The following is a 16,206-nucleotide window of genomic DNA, read 5'->3' on the forward strand; positions in this document are numbered from 1 at the left end:
AGGTTTTTGAAGCATAGTATATCACGTGACTTTCCTTCCCTACACGTTGGCCGAGCACGGCACCAACGGCTTGATCACTTGCATCACACATGATCTCAAAAGGGATGCTCCAATCCGGGCCTCTAATCACGGGTGTCGAGACTAACTTGTCTTTTAAAGCTTGAAATGCCCACTTACATTCATCATCAAACTCGAATTCCACATCATTTTGTAGGAGGCGTGTCAATGGTCGAGCTATCTTAGCAAAATCCTTAATAAATCTCCTATAAAATCCGGCATGACCAAGGAAGCCGCGTATCTGCTTTTGATTTGTGGGATACGGTAGTTGGGCAATGACATCCACCTTCGCTTTGTCGACTTCAATTCCTCTTCCAGATACAACATGGCCGAGAACTATCCCCTCTTCTACCATGAAATGGCACTTTTCAAAATTCAACACAAGGCTCTTCTTTTCACATCGTGCAAGTACCAAGTCGAGGTTGCTCAAACATTTCTCAAAGGGAAAAGTACTTTTTGCCGGCCAATCTCTCGAGCATTTGGTCGATGAAAGGAAGTGGGAAATGATCCTTTCGTGTGGCTTCATTTAATCTCCGATAGTCAATACACATGCGCCACCCCGTCACCAACCTTGTGGGGACCAACTCATTATTTGCATTCTCCACAACTTGAATTCCGGACTTCTTCGGCACCATGTGGATGGGGCTGACCCACTTGCTATCGGGAATAGGATAGGCAGCGGCTTTAATTCCAATTTCGGTGGCTGAACTTCCAATGGCACCATTTCCTCCTCTGTCCTCAGACTAGGCAGGTTGCTCTGACTGGGCACTTCATCTGGACTGGGCAGGTTGCTGGCAGACCTTGCATGCTCCAATTTGTTGCACCACTTCATGATGGCTGCCTCTATCTCCTCATCAGTCAATCCTTGTGAGCTAAATAACTCACTCATACCGTTTGCCTCCAACTCGGCTTGCTCTTCAATGGTAGATATAGGGTACCTATCCTGCAAAAACTCGGCCTCAAGGTAATCTTGGACCATCGGGTCAATGATATCAAGAGAATTTGCATTCTCACCATCCAAGGGTCTCTTCATAGCATCATCTATACCAAATGTATATTTTTCACCATGATAGTCCAAACAAATAGTACCCTCAAACACATTGATCATGCTCTTAGCGGTTCGCAAGAATGGTCTTCCTAACAACACACCATTAGATTCCCTAGACATCACATCATTCATTCTAATCACATAAAAGTCAGCGGGATATTGAAATTCATGCACTTTCACAATAACATTTTCAAGCACACCCTCGGGACATATGCAAGACCTATCGGCTAGTTGAATCACAACCTTTGTCTCGGACATTTCAACTCCAACCAAGCGATTATAAATAGACAAAGGCATAACATTTATAGAAGCACCAAGGTCACACATTGCATGTGGGATATGAAAATCACCAATAGTAATCGGAAGTGAAAACATACCCGGGTCCTTGCATTTTGATGGAAGATGATTTTGGATGACGGCGGACACATTCTCACCTACCACGATCTTCCCATCCGCCTTTGATTTCCCGGAAATGCAATCCTTGATGAATTTGCTGACTGAGGGCAGTTTCAATGCCTCCATGAATGGTATGCTGACCTCCAACTTGCTGAAAATAGCCATGAAATCCATTGGGTCCTCCTTCCTTGCCCTTTGTGCAAATCGCCCCGGAAAAGGAGGTTTGGCCTTAGCAATTGGTTGGAGCACCTCCTTCTCTACACCACTCAATTCAGCCTCTGGTCTCAAAGGTATGGGTGTAGGCCCATCGGGTGGAATGATGATGTTCACTTCGATCTCTTCATCGCTATCCTCTACCTGTTCAAACTGGGCAGTTTCCTGACTGGGACAGTGTGCAGTGCTGGGCAATCTGGCCCCCTGTTCCGATGTTTCCCCTGGTCCGTTGTTTGAGTTATTGTTGAATGAAGCTTTCAACTCTTTCCCGGACCTAAGGGTAATCTGATTGAGGGTCTCCTTCCTCGGTGGTTGCACTTGAGCCGGAATTCCTCCACCATTCCCACGTATCTCATTGATGGAAGTCGCCAATTGTGTCATTTGGCGTGCAAGATGGTCAAGACTAATCTTTTGCTCCCGTTGTGCATCTTGTAGCTTGTGAACCACATCATTGTTGGCTTGCAAGTTGTTTTGCATGAATTGTTGGGATGAGATCAAGTCTCCCATCATTTCTTCCAAGGATTTAGGTGGCTTTAGAGCATGATTCGGTTGATTTTGGCCTTGGTTTTGCTGCTGAAAACCAGGTGGAGGTCCTCTTTGATGGGGCGGCCTATAAGCATGATTTCCTCCTTGATTTGGTCCTTGTGGAGCTTGGTAATGTGCTTGTGGTGGTGGCCCTTGATTTTGTTGGTTTGGGTCAGTCCATTTAAAATTTGGATGCTCACGCCATCCGGGATTATATGTAGGTGCATATGGATCTCTCTTTTGGCCTCGATGTTGCCAATCCCCCGCTGCATTCACTTGGGCCATAGGCTGCCCTTCCTCGACTCGGCAATAAGGTGTGGTATGATCTCCTTTTCCACACACTCCACAAACAATCTCGGGCTTTGGTGCTTGCCCAACCTTCTCCACTACCGTTGTGAGAAGCTTCTCCAACTTTCCTATCTTGGCATCAAGCTTGACCTCAAGGTCAGCAGTGTTAGCACTCACAAATGCTCCTCTTCTCATTGTTCTCATTTGTGGATCCTCATATTCTCGTGTCGCATCCACAAGACGTTGAATGAGATTCCTCGCCTCACTAACTCTTTGCATCGTGAAACCCCCTCCACTTGATGAATTCACAAGATGCTTGTTCTCAAAGGTCATTCCTTGGTAGAAGTATTGTAGCAAATCTCCTTCCGAGAACTTGTGATTGGGGCAAGACTCAACCAATCTCTTGAAACGGCTCCAATATGCACTCAACGATTCATCGTATTCTTGTCGTACACTTGTGATTTCCATCTTGATGGCATTGGTCTTTGTGGAAGGGAAGAAGTGCTCCAAGAACGTCTTCTTCATGTCGGCCCATGAGGTGATAGAATCAGGTGGTAATCCTCCAAACCAAGCATTCGCCTCTCCCGATAATGTGAAGGGGAGAGCAAATAATCGAAATATATCCTCTGAAACTCCTTGCGGCCTCTTTTGAATGCTACATAAGCGAGTGAACTCACTCAAGAAGTTGTAGGGGTCCTCCCCGGCTTTCCCGTAAAACTTCGGCAACACGTTGAGCAATGGAATCTTAATCTCAATGTTTGGAGTTCCATCGGGCAACTTGATCGGGCTGTTTGGATCATCGGCTACATGACTGGTAAGGTCACATATCCTTGGATCTGGATCAATCATCTCCATACTGTCCACTGATGGTGTAGCACTCTCAGCGTCTGTGCCCAACTCGGTTTCTTTGTCGGTATCCTCTGAACCGTCTGACTCAGAAAACTGGACAGTCTGCTGAACTGGGCAAGTTGATGAACTGCCCGGGCCAGACAACTCAGCTTCAGCTTGTTTTCTCAAACGTGCTTCCTTGCGCAGCCTCTTCGCCGTCTTCTCAATCTCAATATCGAACAGCAGCCTTGGAGAAGAGGACCTGCTCATAAACTAAAAATAAAATTAAAAAAAGAGAAAAAACAACAAAAAAAAACAAGTCAAAAACTATATACAATAAGTGTAGAAAAACATAACAAGATAACAACACCGTTCCCCGGCAACGGCGCCATTTGAGAGGTAGGGATTTTGCACGCGTGTCATAGGCGCGTGTTCTTCCTATTCAACAATACTTATACGTTCCCACTTCCCAAAATACTATTAATTAGTACGTGGTAAGTCGGATGTCGATCCCACGAGGAACGGTCGTATCCGTTATGTATTTCAACACTTAAGAGTTTGGCGATGCCGCCACGCTTTAATTTAAAGAAGGAGGAAACTAAACTACAGAAATTAAACCATACTTACGAACATAGTGGGAACTAATCCTAATTAGTGAAAAGAGAGAGAGACTAGATGAGAAAAGGTGTTGTACTTTGTGTCCCCTAATCCCTATTATCCAATGTGCAAACCCAATGGACAAAACCTTTCAACTAATGGTTAAACAACTTGACTTCTAAAAGGTAAATCCTAACTCTCTAATTTCACTCCCATCACACGCAAGAAATGAGGAAAGAAAAGAAATGGCTGCCACACAATTAATTAAACCTTGGAAACACAAAATCATCAATTAAACCAACCAAAACATGCATAGAAAACATCAAATTAAAAGCTGAAAATTAAAGGCTCAATGAAGAAGATAAAGAAGCTTAACAACACTTAAACATGGTGAAAGAAATGCTGAAAAACGAGACCAACATGAACCATGCAAAAACATACAAATCGAACCCAACTAGACGGCGAAAATCACGAAATCAACCGGCAATCTTGCACAAACGTTTTTTCCTTCCATTTTCTTCCACAAAATTCGAACACAATTGAGGAAATGAGCTAAGAGAAACTGATTTAAAAGTTTCAAAAGGTGTTTTAACTAATAAGAAAGCAACAAACACTAGAGCTAAATAACAAGCTAAAGCCTAAACATTCAAACAAGAACTAAACTTAAAATATTTTTTGGTGCTTTCTTTTCCTTCAAAATACTTGAACACAAACTGAAAATAAGACTTAGAAGTAATATAAACTCAAGCTAACAACTAAATTATAACAATGAAAACGAAAATTAAATGCACTAAGCAACTAGCTAACAAACACAACTAAACAACAAGAGCAATAAATACACAAGAACTTAGAGCAATAAATACTACTTCAATATGCAGCAAATACAGTCTTGTAATTGTGCTCAAGTGGCACCATGCATTTTCCCGTCGGGTCTAGCTTGGCCAAGCTGACAGCTTAGGCAGTTTGCCCTTTTTCTTTTTTTCTTCAAATTCTTGCACTTTTTGCCTCCTTTTTGCATCACTCCACTACAAATGCCTTTCTACAATGCCTCTGATCCATAAGCTCAATTCCCTGCCAAAATAGCATATTATCATGCAAATATTCAACTAATAAGTGCGAAAAGTGATCTAATCCGAGTGACGAAAACTAGCCTATCAAAGTTCAAGATCGAGTATAAACGGGGTGCCTCAAATAGAGCGGCGGATGCGTTATCGCGAAGAGAGGGGGAGGATCCTACGGGCGTTATCTCCAGCCCACACAGCGCTGAGGTATATGACCGAGTAACACAGGAAGAAGCTTCAATTTTTGTGACTGTGGCTCGCCCATTGCCGCAAGTGCTGGACCTCATTCGGAATGAAACGTCATCGCTACCCGATCTGGTGGACCTCACACGCCAGATTAAACAGGGCGAAGCACCACCACGGCTTTCGTGGGTGGATGGTTTGCTTTATTGGGATCGCCGTGTGTTGTTAAGTGAAAATTCAGAGGCGAAGCGACCATTGCTCATCGAGCATCACTGCTCCCCTGCGGCTGGACACCCGGGACATGAGCGTACATTCCGTCTTTTGGCAGCAGCATTTTTTTGGCCTAAGATGCGCAAGGATGTGAAACTCTTTGTGGATGAGTGTGTGGTTTGTCAAACAACTAAATATTCAACACAAAAGCCTGCAGGTTTACTGCAGCCTCTTCCGGTTCCTTCGCAGGTGTGGGAGGATGTATCTACGGACTTTGTTACCGTATTGCCACAATCCCGGGGATATACGACCATAATGGTGGTCGTTGATCGTTTGTCAAAGTATGCTCACTTCGCACCGTTGCCTACACGATTTGATGCGATGCGTATTGCTCAATTATTTGTTAATACTGTTGTGCGGCATCATGGGTTTCCCAAAACGCTGGTTTCTGATCGAGACACGATGTTTTTGAACGCCATGTGGGAAGAGATTATGAGGTTGAGTGGCACTAAGCTTAACTCACTACTGCTTACCATGACGGAGGTGCGAAATAGAGGGTTGAAGCAGTACCTACGAGCTTTCACAGCAGATAAGCCGTCGAAGTGGGCGAATTTCTTACCATGGGCTGAATTGGCACTCAATTGTCACCATCACGCAGCGCTTGGTACGTCGCCATATCGAGATCTGTATGGCCGAGAACCACCATCATTGGTGGTAGCGCTTCCATCCTCAAAGACGCCGCCGAAGGTTGCAGACATGATTCGCCAACGTGGGGAGCTTTTGATTGAACTTCGGCGCAATCTGGAACGTGCTCGCCAGAGGATGACAGCGACGGCCAATCGTCACCGACGGAATGTTAAGTTTGAGGTGGGTGATCTTGTGTGGCTGAAATTACAGCCATATCGTCAACACTCTGTCGCCGCGAAGCCGCTATCCGCAAAATTGAGTAAGAGATTTTATGGTCCATTTGAAGTACTAGAGCGGGTGGGCCAGGTTGCTTATCGACTACGTCTACCGGAAGGGAGCCGTATTCATAGTGTGTTTCATGTAAGTTTGTTGAAGGAATTTGTTGCAGGGGATGAACCGTTGGAGGGAGTCCAATTACCGGAGAACTTCATCGGCGATCGTCCAGTAGTCAGGCCTGTGGCTATTGTGGATTCCAAAGTATTGTGGCATAAAGGGGAACCAACTCAGCATGTTATGGTTCGATGGTCAGATGGTTCTGAATCAGCGACTTGGGAGCCAGCTGACCCTTTACAACAGTGTTTTCCGGATCTTTTCCTTGAGGACAAGGAAGGCTTTAACGAGGGGGGAGTTGTTAGGAACACAACTTACATACCAGAGAGCAGCTCAACGGCGGAGAGAGAGGATGTAAGTATTGATAAGGAGCAGAGTCCGAATGCAGAGGAAGAAGCACCGCCCGACGCAAGCGAGCAGATGGGGCAAGGAGACAAGACGAATGAGCCATCAGATTGAGAATTGAAGCCACGGAAGAACATCAAACAGCCAGAGAAGTATCGCGACTTCGTCGCCAAATAGATGCAGCAAACTATTTTAGTATTTGTTTCCATGTTTATTTAATTTTGTATTTTTCGAACTATTTTAATTCCTTGTGGAGTCGGGCGTATTATAAGCCCCGTTCGGGTTTCCTTTGTTGATTCTTTCCCGAATGTTTAGGTTACGTCGAATCAACCCTAGGGTCCTTAGTCTATAAATAGGGCTATTTCATTATCTGCATTTTTATGAATGAAATATTTTGCCCACTTGAATGTGCAAACACAAGTTACTCAATCTTAAACTGCCGACGGGAACCCCCCGCGTCAGTCAGCAATTCATCTCCGTCGAGCTCTGAGAGCCGCCAGGCTTCGCAATTCTCCACCGGATATAGTTATCGGAACCGTTACGGAGGACTTCTGTAACAATTTGATTCATCAATAAGCAGATGTATCAAATTACGAAATTCCCCCGTCATTGATTCCCCAATGTTCCACGTCAATGGTTCCCCAATGTTCCCCGTAGCAAGCATATTTCTTTAGTTTCAGCACTTGAAGATTAGGCAACGAACCAACAATCGTCATATGACTCCAAGAAATCCACCTGCCACTCAGTTCTAACTCTTTCAGCGACCGAGGAAAAACAAAATTCGGACGAGGCACAAATGAACTATGCTTCTCCAATTTCAGCTTCTCAAGTCGAACCAAATTTATAAGATAGTCAACATGATAGCTTGCATCAAACTTCTCTTCAGAGTAGAATATTCCCAACTTATTTATATTTGGGATCATTTCCACCATCCCTCCACTACATACAAAATTTGTTGCAAAAGAAAGTGTGTGTAAACTTTTTAGAGGAAGAGTTACTCTTTTAGGAAGGAGTAAAGGACGGAATGAGAAGGTGATAAGATGTCTCAAGTGCCTTAGCTTCCAAATCTCCACTGGCAAATGAACCCCATCTCTATAAATTATTAAAGTCTGCAGATTCCGAAGCTTTGCTATAGCTGGAGGGACAATACTATCGGGAATGTTGAAAGCAAGGTAAGTGAGATTAATCAATTCAAAAACTTGACCTAGTTCCCAATACGAACGATCATCTCTACGTAAAACATGAAGGACCCTAAGTGAAGTAAAGTTTTGTACAGAGCATTTAGGCCTATACCCTCTTTGCGGGATGCATATGATAGAAGTGGTACATGAGCTATGCGTAGAGTTTCTAAGACGTAGATCATGCCAACTAACACTTATGCGTGGATGATTTTGGAGGACTTGTGGAAGAAAATATTTTCTGAAGATAGGAGTAGGGAAGTAGTCCATAACATGAAGAAGGAACTTCTCTTCTCCGGCCTGTCTCACACAAAAGTCCTGTACCATACTATGCAGCCTGCAACTTTTAATTTTGCCATCAATTTTCCGGCGGCTACTGATCAAAACTAGACTTTGCTTGATCAGATCCTCCAAGCACTTCTCCGCAACCATTTCTGCGCTTATAGATTCATTTCCACATTCTATAAAGCACTCAGCAATCCAAAGTTTGATGAGTTCAGAGGCATGGATCTCATAATCACAAGGGAAGGCTGCCATATACAAGAAACACGGCCTCAAATATGGAGGAAAGTGGTTGTAACTCAAAGATAATATTGATCCCAACTGCCCATCATTTCCCTCAATTTGTTTCCACGAGTCTGGAGTTCTAGGAATCGTGGATAAAAGTCTTGCCACAGTAACAATTGAGAGGGGCAGATCCTCCACATCCTTTTACTATTTTTCCCCCAACACTTTGTAGCTCAAGAGGGCAATCTTGATCTCCGAAAACCTTGTGATTGAACAGACGCCAACTTTGTTCGTCATCCAAGAAGCGTATCATATGAATGCTCTGCGGAGTGGCAGAATAAGTCGCCACATCCATTAGCCTTGTAGTTAATATGACCCGGCTTCCATTATTATCATGAGGAATTAGGCTCTCTACGCGTTCCCAAGCTTTTGCACTCTACATGTCATCCATTACTATGAGATACCTCCTCCCTGCTAAGATTTTGTAAATTGCAATCTTCTCTGCTTCGATTACTTTCATTAAAGCTCTTCCAACTCGATCTACTTTTCGTTTAAGTGAAGCTAGTAATTGTGAGAGAATACTTGTTGTACTATAATCTTGTGATACTGTGACCCAAGCTTGAATATCAAAATGGAATTTCATAAGTGGATCATGATAAATATATTTAGCAAGTTCGGACTTACCAATTCCTGCCATTCCAACAATAGGGAGGACTCTTCGTCCGCTATGACCAATGAGACATCTGTACCATATCATCATCAAAACCAACCACAACATCTTTGTTTGTAGGTGCAACTCCAACCACACCATATATGCTCGTGGGAGGAGGTATTGATGGTGAATCACTCGGAGGTGACCTTTTTCTCCCAGCTGACTTTAATCTCCCCCATAATGTCCTCAACCAGTTTGAATTTCTAACAATCAGCTCCGTTGCAATCGTCAGATCTTCAACCCCACTTTTGAGTGCAGATCTTGATGATGAACTGACAGCAGGAGAATCGCTCGGTTTGCGTACATGTACATCGTTGCTCTTGCGGTTATCAAATACATATTCAACAGTTGACTCGAGCCTTTTAGCCACTTGCTACAAGTGTTCTGAAACTGAAACTCTGTCATATGGTTTTATGGATCTCTGATTTGATAGATACTCTGATGAGAAAAGATATTGAATAACCCCTTCAGTTGCAATTGCTACCTCCCTCATTGTTTCCTTTTCCGGACAATGTTTGAGACTTAACTGCAACGCAACAGCTTTGTCGTGGATAGATACAATTTGTTGTTTAACACTACGAGTGGTGACATCATCGTGGTGTTGAAGTATTTGGAGTAAGGTTTGTTGCAGCGAATCCACAGCTTCATACGCCATAGCAGGTGTGCGCCAACAATTTCACATACTAAATGCTAGATTTTGATACAAAAACAACCAAGATGCATCGGGTCAAATGAAAAAATAAATATTGAAAGGTCAGATATTTTTGGGATATCCCAAAGGTCGTCGCAGAGATCAAGTCATAAATCTATACATCAAGTTTTGGAATATTTTGAATTATATTTTATATTATGGATGTAAATGCAATTAAATTTTTTTTACTAAATTACATTCAACTTTATTTGTAATTGTCATAATTATATTAATACTATTACTCATATCTTAGGAATTATGTATTAAACTAAGGTATGAAACGCCACATTTATTCAATGTATTGAAATATAGTATTAATACAAATAGTCAAATGACATAAATTTCTGCAAATGTAACGTTGCTTTAAATTAATTATTTAGTTTTTAAACTTATTATTCATATTTAAAGGTGCAAATTAATAGACTTTAATTTGGAGAAGTTAAATCATCTCATGATTATCTTTTACTTATAAATATGGCGTTTGAAGGAATACTTATACACACATTCCGCTTTATATTACATAACTCAAGTTTGATATTTAATTCATATCATAGGAAGAAAAGTCGACATCATAGAACCATTCCACATTCCACACCTTGCTCAGTAAACTAGAGTCTTCCACAAATTATTTGGTAATCAATGTTCGTTGTATTCACGTTTATGAAGCTACTGCTCATAGAGCCAAACAATATCCTCAGTTTACAATGTATTTTTCATTACAGTGTGGTATGTTGTTTAATGCGTTGTTTTCAGTTTCTATGCAAATTATATAAAATCATTAATTGTGGACTATTTTTTTTTTTCCCTCAGGGCATTAGTATTCAAGCAACTTTTCCGTGAAGTTTACACACAAGGTTTGGTGCAATGCTTAAGGAAGTGAGGCTTATTAGTACAAATTCAGGTTTACTATTTGTTGTATTTTCATTGCGGTTGTGTGTTTTGTTTTTATTTCACTTTTCTCGACGACAAATTGTATTAGAAAATGAGGTAAAGGGGCAGGCTGTGGACGAAGGTCGATGATGTGATGAGATTTCTGTGTAGCATCACCGCTGGCATACTCATCATGTCAAAACATATCCGGGCGTATATCTTTTTCAATATTAATATTATTATTAGTCTTGATTCATTGTAAATTAGATATATTCATGGTGATGAACTACATCACTTCCCTATATTATTGTCCTTTTAGTTTAATCTTCTTCAATATTTATATTATTATTAGTTTGATTAATTGTAATTTATTCTTTTCGTTATAAGGATCAGCTATTAGACTATTCAATAAGTTTAAGCTTTCCCATATTATTGGTCCTTGTAACCCTCACTAATTTGTTTGACCATTGTATTGAATCACTTAGATATTACAACTATATTCTACTATATCACTCTAATATATTATCAACAATTTATTTATTTTGTATTATCATAATTATAACTTTTATTTCCAATAGTAATCATTAGAATCTTAATAGTCTTTTTATTAGAATAATGGCCATTAGTAATTATTTAACATATCCCTTGGTAAATTAAATATGTTATAATTTAATTGTTTTTAATATTTATTTATTTATTTTTATTTTAATACTATTGGTATCATTTAACTATTTTTTTTTTTTTTGCACGTCAATTTTTTAAATTTGTGGTTATTACGTGTGTTGAATTATAACAATAATAGTTTAATATTGATTTAAATTTATTTATTCACGATTATAATTTTTATATAGAAAGTAGTTCACGAATGTTATAATTTCGATTGATTCTAATATATGAGTAGTATTTTTAATTAGTATGATATGTGGATTCCTTTTATTCTTCTTAGAACTTAGAACTTAATGAAATGATGTTATTTCAAATGTCCACGTTCATGTTTTGTGAATTAATGCTCTCCAAGTTTTTATAATTTTTTATTAATTATTTCAAGTTTAATTAATTAATAATCTAAAATTAATGTTTCAAAATATCTTAATCCGTGCATCGCACAGGTGTGATACTAGTTGATAATAATTCTCAAGATCGTTTATCAGAGGCCCATTATTCATGTTTGTGAGGAGTGGAGTAGGAAATAGTGGAGGAAAATGTGTAGGTGATCTACACTGCTGGACCAGTGGTCCGTGTTGATTTCTAGACTCAATTACTTAGAAGTAAAGGAAAAATAAAGTGGAAAATGAAAAAGGTAAAAAGATAAAGAAAGAGAAAAGTAATAGAGAGTAAAGTAGGTGTGGAAAAATATGTTGACTTTTACTAAAAATGGAATAACTTTATTACTATGGAATGTACCAAAATAGCAAAATGACTCTATTACTATGGAACGGAGGGAGTAATACCTTTGTTAGAAGCTTTTTATTCCCACATACCTTCATAACTTCATTCTTGTTGAGCGTTTCTATATGTTGTGTGTCAAATATTCCAACACATCCAACCAAATCGTCCATTTTTTTTAATATTGAATTTATTTTTATCTCCTCTACATCATCTTATCCATCATTAATATTCATCCAACCCAATCAAATATACTTTCATGGTTTATTAATGACCATCCAACTATAACATTATATATTATTTTTTTAACAATAATATTATTGAATGAAACATTTATTATTGCATAATAAAAATTATAAAAAAAATAATAAATAACAAACTAAAAATTATAAAAACATCAAAGTTAGGAAAATAATCTGGAGAATGATCAAAAATTCGGGAAGGAAATATGTTATTCTCATCATTATTCATAATGAACAACAAAGAGGACTACAAAATAAGAAATTATACCAAAGAAGAAGGATTATATGAGAAAAGATAAGATTTTTTTATATGCAAAACTATAGCAAATGTGGTCTCTATTTATAGACGATGAAAAATTATGAATTTTGGTAGAATTTTTTATAAATTTTTAATATAATGTATAAAAAATAAATTAATTTTTAAAAAATAAGATCAACCAATGAAATTGTGCCACATGGCACAATCTCATTAGATGATTCATCAACACATTGGAGAGACCGTCTGGCTGATGGTTGGCAACCAACAGACCATGGCCGACGAGAGAGACAAACCACCATTTCAATTCTTTTTTTTTTTCAATTGCAAAGTGAGGTGGAGGCCAATCACCTCCGCCGATAAACATGATCTAATTATTGGTTAGAGGTTGCAATTACATATCTCTCGTACAAAAAAGGTTGAAACCCAACCCTAAGGGCCCATACATCCCGATCCGACAGTGAGCGAAATGCAAGTCAATATTGGAAGATGGAATAGCTCTGTCGCTGCAATGAATGAATAACAATTCAGCACACAATGTACTGATGTAGATATTTGAAAAGGTTGAAGCGGACAAAATTAAACATGAGGATGTTCATCAAGCATCCATAGGCAAATGAACCAGAATACTCCTAGAATGAATATTTGACAGTTTCTTTAATATTGATGCTTATTAAACAGTCGGTTGAAATAATAACTAAAAGGCTTAAATCAGCAGTCAAGGATAGTGGATAGTTAGATTTTCTGCTCCAATCTGCTTAGATTAAAACAGCAAACTAGGAAAGCCAAACTCGGTAATACAATGCAATAGCAAGTATATCACATTAGTCCACTGCACCATAACCGTACTTAATACGAAAAATGTATTTATTGATTTAATTCTATTTTAAATGGTTATCTTGGTTGACATAGAAACTGAATGTAACCTTACCAAAAACATACTATGATTGCTTAGATGTATTTGTGTACACGAAAGTTAATGCAAAATAGTTGAAGTGCAAAAAATTCTTTGCACATATCACATGAACGTGCCAGTATATTTGACAAAGACTCGAGACACACTGAAAGTCCTCACCAGAATTGTAATTCGATAATCAACACGTGATTAGAAAAGCCATGTGATTCAACATAAATCACAATATCACAAGCACAAGGCACATAATCTTATCCACACTTTTCTAGCTGCAAAATTTCTCAAACAATCAGATGATGGTTGACCACATAAAATGCAATTTTCCACATCCACAACAGAACATTGACCACGATATAAAACTCGGAATCATATTTGTCTGGGCAAGTTTAAATAATATGGCCTATGGAAAAGATATTATTATACTGATATAGATCCTCAATCTAATTCATGGCATATAATTTGTGTATGCATATATAGCTAGTAGTTTTACACAAGTGGTGAGATCATCATCACATTTAACGATTTGGAGAAATGTTTGTTGCTGGAATCCGAAGCCGACTGTGAGGTGAAGAAATATCTCAATTTGCTTTTACTAAGTAGAATTTTGAGCATAGCTTGTTCAAACTAAGGCAGTTTCTAACTTATGCAGCTGGGATTGTTTTCCTTTCTATTTCTAGATACAAAATCTATGGTATGATCATGATATAGTACATTGAATGTTTTTGTGTGAACATAATTGATGTTCAACCAGTCCTATTCCTAGAAGCTGATTTCATCCCTATGTTAACAATCGCATCTGATTGTAGAATAAATAAATGTAACTACAAATGTTAATCCAAAACAAACATTTAACTTTGAGAAATACATTATAACATCATAACAAAACATTTATCATTCACAGTTATTTGAAACTAGTTTGCAAGCAAGGAGGAGTTTATCAACCATTCACACTTAAACAAACATAACCAACCACTGCACCTTTATTTCTCTGCCTCTTTCATCAGTATAATATCTGCTAAGCCGCCTCATCAAAGCTCTGCATCTGAAAAAACAAGAAGAAAAAGTGACAGGAATCAAGCGACATTCTAAAAACTGTGAAATGTTAAAAAGATAGGAAGATGCTTAGCTATCTATTCGCAAACTGTGTGCATTTTCATAACCACTTACTTAGTTTACCAATCTTATTTCTATAAAGTTAAAAAAAGATGTTAAACATCACAAATTTGATGAATTCCTCACCTGATAAGAAGCACACAGTCAGGTTTGAAAGATGATCAGGACCGCTTAACATGAACTTTTAGGTCTTCATTTCCGTATTCCCATTGTTCCTCTTGTATTTTTTTTGCCGAGTCCAAAAGAGATTGGCTATGATCATCAACCTCAATCAGTTGAAGTGTTGGAATCTCTCCAATATCATATGGAATCTCATCCAAGTATGGACAACGATGAAGTGTTAGGCACTGGAGCCTCGGAAAATGGCTACTATCAGTTGTCCAATACTTCAGATTTGATTCATCAATAAGCAGATGTATCAAATTACCAAATCCCTCATCAATGGTTTCCCATTGTTCCCCAAAGCAAGCATAGTTCTTTAGTTTCAACACTTGAAGATTTGGCAACGAACCAACAATTGTCATATCTTTCCAAGAAATCCATCTGCCACTCAATTCTAACTTTTTCATCAATAAGGGAAAAGTAAGACCGTAGAGATGCGGCACAGATGAACTCTGCATCTTTAATTTCAACTTCTCAAGTCGAAGCAAATGTTCAAGATTGCCAAGATAATAGCCTGCACTAAATTTCTCTTCAGAGTAGCATATTCCCAACTTTTTGATGTTTGGGATCATATCCACCATCCTTTCACTACATACAAAGTTTGTTGCCACAGAAAGCGTTTGTAAGCTATTTAGAGAATGAGTTACTCCTTCAGGAAGAAGTAAAGGATGAAAGGAGAAGGCGATAAGATGTCTCAACCGACTCAGACTCCAAATCTCCACTGGCAAACGAACATCAGATCTGTAAATAATTAAGGTCTGCAGATTCTGAAGCTTTGCTATAACTGGAGGGACAATACTATTAGGAATATTGGAAGCAAGGTACGTGAGATCAATCAATTCAAACACTTGACCTAGTTCCCAATATGAACAGTCATTTCTACGTAAAACATGAAGGACCCTAAGTGAAGTAAAGTTTTGTACAGAGCCTTTGGGCCTATACCCTCTCTGTGGGATGCATATAATAGAATTGGTGCATGAGCTATGCATGGAGTCTTTAAGATTAAGATCATGCCAACTAAAACTTATGCGACGATGGTTTTGAAGGACTTGTGGAAGAAAATGCCTTCTCAAGATAGGATTAGGGAAGTAGTCCGTAACAGAAAGAAGGAACTTCGCTTGCCCGGCCTGTCTCACACAAAAGTCCCATACCATACTATGCAGCCTGCAACTTTTAATTTTACCATCCCTTTTCCGTCTAGTTACCAAAACTAGAGTTTGCTTGATCAAATTCTCCAAGCACTCTTCCGCCACCACTTCTACTCTTTCAGATTCGTTGTGACATTCCAAAAAGCCCTCAGCTGCCCAAAGTTTGATGAGTTCAGAGGCATGGATGTCATAATATTGAGGGAAGGCTGCCATATACAAGAAACACTTCCTCAAATGTTGAGGCAAGTGGTTGTAACTCA

General features: G+C 39.1%; 2 protein-coding genes across 3 annotated transcripts; both read right to left on the minus strand.

Annotated features, from left to right (window-relative positions):
- Positions 1–7,358: 7,358 nt before the first annotated feature.
- Positions 7,359–8,483, minus strand: LOC125220861 (putative late blight resistance protein homolog R1B-19). The gene is made up of 2 exons (XM_048122993.1): positions 7,822–8,483; positions 7,359–7,707 (listed from the first exon to the last, which is right to left on the minus strand). The coding sequence occupies exons 1-2, from the start codon at positions 8,481–8,483 to the stop codon at positions 7,359–7,361; spliced, it is 1,011 nt and encodes a 336-aa protein (XP_047978950.1).
- A 4,413-nt stretch (positions 8,484–12,896) lies between these two features.
- Positions 12,897–16,198, minus strand: LOC125217812 (putative late blight resistance protein homolog R1B-16). 2 transcript variants are annotated; one of them, XR_007175819.1, is made up of 3 exons: positions 14,763–16,198; positions 14,502–14,565; positions 12,897–13,116 (listed from the first exon to the last, which is right to left on the minus strand). XR_007175819.1 is itself a non-coding variant. In XM_048119351.1 (2 exons), exon 1 carries the CDS (start codon positions 16,157–16,159, stop codon positions 14,798–14,800), a length of 1,362 nt encoding a protein of 453 aa, XP_047975308.1. In that variant the 5' UTR covers positions 16,160–16,198; the 3' UTR covers positions 14,354–14,565; positions 14,763–14,797. The 2 variants fall into 2 exon arrangements, 1 of the variants encoding a protein (XP_047975308.1); XM_048119351.1 differs by lacking the exon at positions 12,897–13,116 and having other exon boundaries at positions 14,354–14,565.
- Positions 16,199–16,206: the final 8 nt, after the last annotated feature.

Source organism: Salvia hispanica, chromosome 4, assembly GCF_023119035.1.
Source record: "Salvia hispanica cultivar TCC Black 2014 chromosome 4, UniMelb_Shisp_WGS_1.0, whole genome shotgun sequence".
Taxonomy (NCBI): Eukaryota; Viridiplantae; Streptophyta; class Magnoliopsida; order Lamiales; family Lamiaceae; genus Salvia; species Salvia hispanica.